Below are 11,759 nucleotides of genomic sequence, written 5' to 3'. Positions count from 1 at the left end.
ATTAAAAATCAGGTAGGAGAACGCCATTACTTCAGAACTGGGCATGGATCCAATTTTGAAGCTAAAGGGTCAACTTGATAAACTGTCAAGTACATGTACATGTGGAAAATATTTCCATTAAAGCAAGTAACTGTATTGTTTAAAAACAACCAAGTTTTAATCCAGGCTCTTCCAGTTACTAGCTGTGACTTGGGACAGGTTACATAAGCCATTGAACGTCTTTTCTCATTGAATTACAAGTACCTCACAACCTACTGTGCATGAAAGGCTATGCATGGGGACCACTAATCTAAATGGCAGCTTTTCTTCTTTTTACTATGTGCCAGGTTGTTCCTAATCATATTATGTTTGTATTTCTCTAATAATTTTTTAAAGTTGCTATTCCCTTTTCCCCCACAGATATGAGACTTGATGCAGACATTTCTCCCAAGCCTACTATTTTTCTTCCTTCAATTGCTGAAATAAACCTCCATAAGGCTGGCACATACCTTTGTCTTATTGAGAAATTTTTCCCGGATGTCATTAAGATTCATTGGAAAGAAAAGAATGGCAGAACAGTTCTGGAGTCCCAGCAGGGAAACACCGTGAAGACTAATGACACATACATGAAATTCAGCTGGCTGACCGTGACTGAAAAGTCAATGAATAAAGAATACAAATGTATTGTCACACATGAGAAAAATAAAGGAGGGGTGGATCAAGAGATTCTTTTTCCTTCAGTGAATGAAGGTATGTATATGAATATAACCACTTTTTCCAAGGTATACTATACATTTTCTGTCAAGTATTAATTAAAAACATATAGAAATCCATTTCAAATGTTGCATTTAACAGCAGCATGTATATCCTGCTATTTCCCATAGAATTAAACCTGTATATTCACTTTGGAACATTAAAGGAAAAAAATTACTTAACGTTTCTCATCCTCAGTTTCATAATCCATAATGTCATGGTCACAGTGGTATTTTTTAGGGTGTTGCATGAATTAAATGAAACGACGCCTGGGAAAATACCTGGTACCTTAGCACACAATGAGTGCTAACAAAGAGATTCCACTTTTGATATTCTTCCGTGATCAGGAAAGAGGAACGATGATAGATCTTTCAGGAATGTTTTCCTCAGCAAGCAAAGTCACTCTCACTTCAGTCTGGCTTTACTCAAAGTATAACCATGAACAGAGAACGATTAGTTCATTTGAGGATGCCAGCTGTGGCTTCACAAAAAATAGAGTATTTTGGCTGCTACAGTTTAATTACAATCTTAGGTTTTTCAGATTTGTATTTTATATTCCACCATAGGATCAAATTTCATAATTCAAGATCGGGTAAGGCTACCATGTACAAACATACCATGTTCTACATAATGAGCGGATTTCTTGCCGATATAAGCAGAGGTGCTCCACAAGCATTTATTGCAGTGCGAGCATGTGCCAGGCCTGGAAGGGGCGTGAGGATGAACACCGGCAAGAATGACGGTCCCAGGATTACCACAGTAAAGAGAATACGCTCTTTTCCTTATCACTCAGAGTCACTCACGCGTCACCCATGATGTCCCCAAGGAACCCCATGGGTGGGGATGCTGTACATACTTAGACACGCGGGCAAAGGGCTGAACGCCATCTGGCCCAGCGGTCATCAGCAGCTCAGTGGGCCCAGCACTTAAAGTTCTGAGGGTTAACACCGCAGACCCAAGGCCCCAGGGTGTCCATGAGAAGGAATTGGTTTGTGCTGTTCCTCGGGGCTGACCAGGCTTTTTTTAAGTATCAGGGAACAAGCCCAGCCCTTGGCTGTGTACCAGCCTGAATTTCTGAAGTCAGTCTTTATCTTCCAGGAGTCAGGTTAGGCTTGAACACTCCCCTGGCTTTCTCCTGAGCTCACTAAAGAGCAAACGAAATAGTGGCAGTGGAAATACTGGCTTTTGAAACATAACATTGATGTATTTATCCACATGTCTATTGTATTTATATATATATCCTTTCCTAAAATTAAATAAAGATGACAAAAACTGCCCTTTCTATTCCTAAATTAAGAAATAGAGGGGCAGCAAACACGCAATGTGCACATGAAATAAAACTACTGGGCTTAAGGCTTCAGAGATTTTGATTTTTCTAGGGATCAGGGAAAAAGAAGAAGTATAGTAATTTCCATACAGTAAGTTCCACTATGAAGGAGAGAAGTTCCAGTCTATAAAACATTTCAGTTGTGCCTCCACTTCTGAGACAAATGTCTCCCAGGGGCTTCTCAGGCAGCAGAGCCGATTTGGGTATTTCTGTTAATGTCATTCTACATTCTAATGGCAAATTTCTTTCATGGAAGTTTTTTGTTTACTGTTTTTTGTTTTTGATAAAAGCTAAGAATATAACAAGGAATCACAAATCCATGAAGTGATTATGAAGGGAGAATAAGCTAATCTGGTCTAAATTCTTGACCCACCTTGACTGACAAAGAGAATTTAAGATAAACACACAGACTTCATTACGAAACAGACTTCATTATGAAAAATTCTTATTTTTTTTTTTTGTGTTTACCTAAAGCAATGCATGACAGTAAGAGAATTTTATTTATCCTTTAATGAATAAAGTCCCTGTATAGACAAGAAAGAGACTTTGAAAACACATTGAAGTCAGTTCTAATCTAAACATTTCATTCTCAGGATTTACCCCAAAGCCTATAATTCAAACCTGCTGTTTTGAAAAGCACAACACAAAAAAGATCTCTTTGAGTGCATAAAATTGCATACCAGAACCACGTCCACATGGACAAGAACATATCTAGTTAAAAAATAAAAACCAAAACATTGGGGCTCTTTTCCTCCATTCATCAGTCAGTTGTCTTTCTAAGAAATGTTGTCTCTGTAGGTGTTTGCTTTTTTTCTTTACTCATAGAAAAATACAACCTACATCTTTTTTTTATAAGGCTTTGTATGCTCAGAGAACTACAAATGTGACTTGGGTTGTCTTCCTGTCCCTAGGAAAAATTGCACTGAAACACTGAGCTTCTGTAATGAAAAGGTCAGTTGCTGAGAATAATGAAGATTCATAGAAGAGGTGTTTCTAGTGTTTACAATGGCAGAATTATACTGTCTCTCCATAGATTATTTTCTATTTCTGCGGATTATTTTTCCAAAGTACTTTACCCACACTCTATCTCATTCAATCCACATGGTGACCTTTGAATGCTGGCTCTGCCGGTCACTGGTGTGACCCTCTACAAGTTACTTACACTCTAGACCTTGTTTCCTCATTTGTAACATGGAGCACCCTAAAACACAACTCACTTCAGTTTTATTTGTGTTACTGGGGGAGTAAATGAGATAATGCGTGTGAAGCATTTTAAATAGTGTGTGGCACAGTAATAGTCAATAGCTGTTAGCTTTTATTCATATTGTTATCATGTCCACAAACACCACAGCTCCAGAAAATCATGTGCATGAACTGGGGATCTTGGGGACAGGCATGATTTGGAAAGGTATGATTGTTTTCCTTTGCTTAGATGGGAAATTTGCCTAAACCAGCCTCCTTCAAACATTAAGCTGCTGCTGTGGATTCTAAGATCGGACGCATTTATTTTGGTAGCAACCCTTCAGGTCAGCAGTGTGTGCTACAGACTGTGGAACAGCTACTTTTTCTGTTGTTGTTTTTTTTTCCATTCAACAAGTATTTACCTATTTACCAACTACCTATTTTGTGGCAGTCACTAGTGTTAGAAGCTATGAACACAGAAGAAAAATAAGATGGTCTTGCATATTACCCTCTGGTCATGATAAAAAGGAAAAAAATGTGTCCTTCATGGACTTCAACATCTTCATGCACAGAAACAAAATACATGGATTAAATCTGAATTACATAGAATCAGGCCAATTAGTCCTGGATTGTGGGGCTCATTATTTTAATGAGCATCTCTTTCGGCAAATTCTACCCATCTATGTATTTATCAGTCAATCAATAATCTATCTATTTCTACTCATCTATCTACACTCACACAGAAACACACTGTCAAATAATGCGTATGAACAACTGATTAACACTTGCTCTCATTTCTTGCAGTGGTTACTGCTATCAATTCTACAAAAACTTGTCTGAAAAATGAATATGGTAAGGTTTTGTGTATGTTTGCCTTTACGTCAAGCTAGAGCAATTTTTTCCATCTGAAAACTTGACTTTGAACTTCTTTGGCTTAAGGTAGAAAACTATTCCTAGAAATGTGGGACTCATATTTTTAATGACCTTCTCTGTTGGCAAATTCTGTGTATCTACCTATCATTTATCTATTATCTATCCATCTATCTTTCTACTTATCCATCTGTCATCTATCTATATATCATGTATTATCATCTGTCAATCATCTATCTGTATATTTACACATCTATCCAGCTCTATCTGCACACACACAGACATACATTGTCAAATAATGGATATGAACAATTGATTAATACTTACTCTCACTTCTTATAGAGTTCACTGCTATTGATTCCACCAAAGCTTGTCAAAAGGATGAAAAAGGTAAGTTTTTGTACGTTTGCCTTATGGCAGGCTATATCAATTTTTTTTTTCCTCATCAACATAACTTTTGAACTTCCCTGGCTTAAGGTAGAAAACTATTGCTGGAGTTGTGGAGCTTATATTTTTAATAAGCCTCTCCTCTGTTGGCAGATCCTATCTATCTGTTATCTATACATGCACACTCAGGAACACTGTCAAAGAATGGATATGAACAATTGATTAATACTTGCTCTCATTTCTTGTAGAAGTACTGGAGGTCACTGCTAATAATTCTACAAAAACTTGTCTGAAAGATGAATACGGTAAGTTTTTGCACGTTTGCTTTTACACCATGCTATACCAATTTTCTTCTCCTGATCAATTTAACTTTTGAACCTCCCTGGCTTAAGGTAGAAAAATAAGAATGGCTGGATTTTGCAGAATAGACTGAATAATATTTTAAGTCAATCCATCATTCTTAGGGGTTGTCTTAATACAGTAAATGCTGATTTGGGTATGAGATGACTAAGTTAGAGGGTGCAATGAAATGCTCAGCATTATTTCAACAATGGACTTAACTAGTGTGGCTTTTGTTTTTAATAACTGGGAAAAACATGTATCAAGTTGCCTGTAGATTTTTTTTAAGTCTTTGGTTCTCATTAATAGTTGATAATATGAACTGACAATTCGTGAGAGATTCTTATACAGAAGGCATTATGCTGTGTTTTGAATGCATTTTCTTATTTCATCCTCATAACAGTCCTATGAAATGGCACAATATTTTTTTCCCATTTTACAGATGAAGACAATGAGCTAAAATTAATTAAGTCCTTTGAACCATGACACATAGATGGATCTGGGGATTCAAACGAGGCCATCTGAATCAAGAGCTTATACAGTTACTAAGTTCTCTATTCTTCCTCTAAGGTATAGTCACAGAACAAGAGATCCCAAGGACAAGGTCCTGAGCCATGCTGGACATAATATGGTACACACATGATTGCATAGGCTTCTGATTACCACAGATGGGACTTTAACGCCAGTTCTTTTATTTCTTAAAATTTATTTATTTTGGGAAAGTAGGTTTTCTTTTTTCTTTTTAAAGTAAGGTTATATACAGTAAAATTAAAAAATTTTAGTGTACAGCTCAATGAATTTTGACAGGTGTATACACTCATATAACCATCACCCAGATCAAGATATCAAACAATCTAATTTTTTCCCCTTCACTTATTTCACTCATTTTTCCATTACCTTCCCCTATGGCAACCTGCCTATTCTTTGTGTTTATGAGTCTATTTGTTTTGTTTATTTGTGTCATTTTTGAGATTCCACATAAGAAATCACATGGTGTTTGTCTTTATCTGACTTATTTCACTTAGCATAACATACTTTAGGTCCAAATGGTGAGATTTCATTCTTTTTTATGGCTGAGTAACATTTCATGTATATATTATCATATCTTCTTCATCCATCAGTGGACACAGGTTGCTTCCATATCTTAACTATTGTAAATAATGCTGTGACAAACCTATGAGTGCACATGTCTTTTTAGTGATTTTGCCTCCTCTGAAAAGTTCCCAGAAGTGAAATTATTGAGTCATGTGGTATTTGTATATTTAGTTTTTGAGAAACCCCCATACTGCTTTCCACAGTGGCTGTATTAATTTACATTCCCAAAACTGGTGTACAAGGGTTCTCTTGTCTCCACATCTTTGCCAACACTTATTTCTTGTCTTGTTGGTGTTAACCATCCTGGCTGGTATGAGGTGATATCACATGCTTTTGATTTATATTTTCCTGATGATTAGTAATGTTGAGGGTCTTTTCATGTGTTGGCCCTCTGAATGTCTTCTTTGGAAAAATGTCTTTTCAGGTCCTCTGCCCATTTTGTAACTGGATTATTTGTTTTTCCAGTGTTGGGTTGTATGAATTTTCTGTATATTTTGGATATTAGCCTCTTATTAGATATATAATTTACAGATATATTCTCCATTACAGTAGGTTGCCATTTCATTTTATTGATGGTTTCCTTTCTCTTCAGGAGCTTTTTACTTTGATGTGGTCCTACTTGTTTATTTTTGTTTTTGTTCCTCTTGCCCTGGAAAATATATTCAGAAAAGAATTATTAATGTTGATGTTCAGAGGCTTACTGCCTATGTTTTCTTCTAGCAGTTTTATGGTTTCAGGTCTTATATTAAGTCTTTAATCCATATCAAATTTATGTTTGTGTATGGTGTAGGACAGTGATCCAGTTCCACTCTTTTACATACAGCTGTCCAGTTTTTCCAGCAACATTGATTTAAGAGATTGTATTTTCCCCATTTTATATTTTTCTCCTACTGTCGTATATTAATTGATCATATAATCATGGGTTTATTTCTGGGCTCTCTGTTTCATTGATCCATGTGTCTATTTCTATGCCAGTATCATAAAGCTTTAAAAACTAGCTTTATAGTATAGTCTGAAATCGGGGAGCATGATATTTTCAGCTAGCTGTTCTTTCTCAAGATTGCTTTGGCTTGTTCATGTTCTTTTGTAGTTCCATACACATTTTAAGATTATTTGTTTTAGTTCAGTGAAAAGTGCAATTGGTATTTTGATAGGGATTGCATTGAATATGTAGATTGACTTGGGTAGTACGGCCATTTTGATAATATTAATTTTTCCTATCCATGACATGGAATATTTTTCTATTTATTTGTGTCATCTTCATATTTCTTTCATCAATGTCTCATAATTTTCAGAGTACAAGTTTTTCACCTCCTTGGTTAGAGTTAGATTTATTCCCAGGTATTTTATTATTTTTAATGCAACTATAAATGGGATTGTGTTCTTGATTGTGTTTCTCTTTCTGCTAGTTCATTATTTGTATATAGAAATCAACAGATTCCTTCATATTGATTTTTGTCTCCTGTGACTTTACTGAATTCACTTGTTAGTTATAGCATTTTTTAGTGCAGTCATTAGAGTTTTCTATATATAATATCATGTCATATGCCAACAGTGACAACTTCACTTCTTATTAATTTGGATGGTTTTTATTTCTTTTTCTTGTCTGACTGGTATGACTAGGACTTCCAGTGCTATGCTGAATAAAAGTGTTAAGGGTGGGCATCCTCATGTTATTCCTGATATTAGAAGAAAAGCTTTCAATTTTCACCTTTGAGTATGATGTTAGCTGTGGATTTGTCATATATGGCCTTTGTTATATTGAGATATCTTCCCTTGATACACACTTTGTTGAGAGTTTTTATCACCAATGGATGCTGAATTTTGTCAAATGCCTTTTCAGCATCTATTGAGATAACCATATGGTTTTTATCCTTCCTTTTGTTAATGTGGTGTAACACACTGATTGCTTTGCATATATTGAACCATCGTTGCATCCCTGGAATAAATCCCACTTGGTCCTGGTAGTGATCCTTTTAATACGTTTTTGAATTTGTTTTGCTAATATTTTTTGAGGACTTTTGCATTTATGTTCATTGAGATATTGGCCTGAAATTTTCTTTTTTTTGTAATGTCTATTGGTTTTGGTACCAGTATGATGTTGGCCTTATAGAATGAATTTAGAAGCTTTACGTCATCGACAATTTGGGGATTGTCTGAGAAGGATGGGTATTAATTCTTTTTCAAATGTTTGGTGAATTCCCCTGTGAGGCCATCTGGTCTCGGGGGTTTTTTGATTACCGATTTAATTTCATTACTAGTAATTGGTCTGTTCAGATATTCTCTTTCTTCCTGGCTTAACCTTGGAAGATTGGATGTTTCTAGTAATTTATCCATTTTTTTCTAGGGCATGTAATTTGCTGGTATATAATTTTTCATAGAAATCTCTTATAATCATTTGTATTTATGTGGTGCAAATTATAATGTCTCTTTCATTATTGAGTTCTCTTTTTTTTTTCCTGATGGTTCTGGCTAAAGGATTATCAGTCTTATCTTTTCAAAGAACCACCTCTTATTTTCATTACTATTTTGCATTTTTTAAAGTCTTTTAATTATTTCTTCCCAAATCTTAATTATTTTCTTCCTTCTACTAACTTTGGGCTTTGCTCTTTTTCTAGTTCCTTTAGGTGTAGGGTTACATTGTTTATCTGGGATTTTTCTTGTTTCTTGAGGTAGATCTCTGTTATTACAAACTTCCCTTCTAGAACTGCTTTTACTGCATTCCAAAGATTTTGAATGGTTGTGTTTCTATTTTCACTATTCTCCAAGTGTTTTTTGATTTCCTCTTTCAATTCTCCATTGACCCATTGGTTGTTTAGCAGCATGCTGATTAGCCTCCACATGTTTGTGTTTTTCCAGTTTTTCTCTGGTAATTGATTTCTAGTTTCATGCTGTTGTGGTTAGAAAAGATGGTTGGTATGATTTCAATATTAAATTTATAGACTTATTTTGTGACCTAACATGAGGTCTATTCTGGAAACTGCTCCATGAGCACTTGAAAAGAATGTGTATTCTACTGTTTTGGGATATAATGTTCTGTATCTATTAAGTGCATTTGGTCTAATGTGTCATTCAAAGCCACTGCTTCCTCATTGATTTTCTGTCTGGACAATCTATGTATTGTTGTAAGTGGATGTTAAAGTATTCTACCGTTTTTGTATTACTGTCAATTTCTCACTTCATTTTTATTAATATTTGCTTTATATATTTAGGTCCTCCTCATTCAGGTGCATAGAAACTCAAAATTTTGTATCTTCTTGCTGGATTGCTAAATCATTATATAATGTTCTGTTTTGTTTCTTGTTACAGTATTTAAAGAAATTCTGTCTTTATATAAGTACTGCTATTCCAGCTTTTTTTCATTCTATTTGCATGGAAGATCTTTATACATCTGTTCAGTTTCAATCTGTGTATGTCTTTAGCTTGAAGTGAGTCCCTTGTAGACAGCATATAGATGTAACCCTACTTCTTTTAATTATTAGTTGCATGAATACGAGTAAATTACTTTGATGTTCTGAGCAATGCTCTCCTCATTGGCCGACCAGGAATGATTACACCTAACTCAGTTATAGGAGAGATGAAATCATACATCAGGAATGATTACACTTAACTAGCTCTTGAAGAGATACAGTCACATTTGTGGAGTATCTAGCATAAGGTATCTCATTTCATCAGCACAAAATAAGAACTAGTTTCTGGCCCTTTCTCCCTGCATGTTTACAAAAAAAGTTGACTAGAAGCATTGGCTCTAGCACTGATGGTCTTTCCTCCATTTTCAATATCAAGGGGGCTCTGGACCTCAGTTTATACCTCACTTGACCAAGGACAAGGAGCTTTGGGCATATAACCTCTTAATGTCCTTTTCCACACCAAGTACTAATACTTCTGGTATTCTGACTCTTTGAAGATAAAGAGAAAGCATGTAAACAGGGAATTGTCAAAGGAAGAGTTTCAGACTTGTAATTCATTGAGTTGTCATCATGTTTGGCCCACCATCATTGTTGTTAATCACTCCGCAACATCATTTCTTTAAAAACTGTAGAGGATATTAAATACAATTATCTTATGCTATCAGAGCCATGAGAGACTTTCAAAACAGGTGAGTGACCATGACCTCCTAAAGTTTCAGAGATTAGGATTAACTATTTTCTTTAATTTTATATAGTGCTATCTTTGCTGAAACCTCCCACTAAACCCACTAAAAGCACCACCAAATTTCTACAGCTGTACCCTTTATAGAAATTCCACATCATGCACAAAGCATAAATGGCTCAGATGCTACTAAATTAACAATTCAACTTAAATATGTATGCTTAACCTCTTGATGTCTGGGGTATTTATTGCACTTGGAGATGAATTACAGAATAGCTAAGAGTATATTCTTCAAAATCATGTTGCTGGGATTGAAATCTAGTTATTGGTACTTAATGAAAGCATGATACCAGACAAATTACTTCTCTATCCTCAGTTTATTTCTAAAATGGGAGTAAAAATAATAATCTCGTTGGTTATTATAAAAAGAATATTAAAGCTTTGCTTGCAAAGCTCTCAGAAGTGGAAATTAGTTAGTGGTTAATGAGTAGTAGCTATTATTATTAGAGATACTGTGGGGTGAAGAAATGCTAAAAGCTGTTTATCACAAATGCCATTTTCCCATTGGACTCATTATTAAAAATGCATTCCTACTTTTTAGTATTTTGGAATGTTTTAAGTGAATGTAGCAAGACTGTTGATTGTCTTCAGCTGGAAGCTGGATTTGAGTTACCTTGTTGTTGTTGTTCGTGGTGGTGGATGTTTACTTTTGGGTTCTGGTGGTGCAGGGGAGTCACCTTAATGTAGGTCATGAGAAATAAGAAACTGTGACCCCTCCTCTCATTAATATTTCTGTTGCTTTCAAAAGAAAGAGACTAAGCACATGACTTCCCTCAGGTACCCTGCAGCTGCAGCTCGCCAACACCTCTGCCTACTACACCTACCTGCTCCTCCTCCTCAAGAGCCTCGTCTACTTTGTCGTCGCCGCCGTCTGCCTGCTCGGGAGAACAGCCGACTGCGGCAATGCAAAGAGTTCATGAGAGTCCGCGGCAAAGTGGGTCAACTTTCCCTCCTCACGTTCTGTCCCTAAGAGGGTCTGCTAAGGATCCCGCTGGGTTCTCCTTCCGGGTTTGGGTTATTTAAGTTCACGTATGGATTTTTCGATGATGTCACATTTGCATAATGTTTTTTTTTTTTACATCTAGGCAGGCAAACAATCTCCCTCTGTACCAACAAATCCGCCATTACTCAGGGGCAGGTCCAAAGGGTAGTCCTCAGGAGGCTTTAGGGCCACTCTCCCCAGAATCTCCACCAGCAACTGCGGTCAACCCAGATAATCATGCTTTCTGAGCACGGAGCACGCAGCCCCACTCATCTCCTGCTCCTTAACCGCAGAGCTGCCTTAAGGCTTTCCATTTCACACACCCTGAAGCTGCCATCTTTGCTTCTTGAATTCTGTACTTTGTTTTTTGTAATAGGTACAATACATTTAAAAAAGGAAATCAAAAGTCTGATTCCGTCTGTGTGTGGTCTGTGAGGCCTCATTGAAATCCCCGGACTCCGGAGCCAGCAGACACAGCACTGCTTATGGGGACGGCCCACCCCACAGTCCTCATTTTCCCCCTGAGATGGGGGTCACGATTCTTTCTCCAAGGCAGCCACAGCCGCACGAAGGTGCCCGGGTTACTTCTCTTTCAAAGGTCGCCAGACTCAGACTCACTGGGTCTGGGACACCCTGTCGACGGCAGTGTAACATCTAGCATGACTTGCTCCGTGTGTGCTCAGATCTATACGA

General features: G+C 36.6%; 1 protein-coding gene across 1 annotated transcript; it reads left to right on the top strand.

Annotated features, from left to right (window-relative positions):
- The first annotated feature begins 405 nt into the window (after positions 1-405).
- TARP (TCR gamma alternate reading frame protein) lies at positions 406-588 on the top strand. Its single transcript, XM_017640738.2, is given in 1 exon segment — positions 406-588. A coding segment is annotated over 1 exon segment (177 nt). The 5' UTR covers positions 406-411.
- The last annotated feature ends 11,171 nt before the right edge of the window (positions 589-11,759 follow it).

This window comes from Manis javanica, chromosome 6 (genome assembly GCF_040802235.1).
Source record: "Manis javanica isolate MJ-LG chromosome 6, MJ_LKY, whole genome shotgun sequence".
Lineage (NCBI taxonomy): Eukaryota > Metazoa > Chordata > Mammalia > Pholidota > Manidae > Manis > Manis javanica.
The sequence above is the reverse complement of the archived record's forward strand: the minus strand, read 5'-3'. Positions and strand labels throughout refer to the sequence as shown.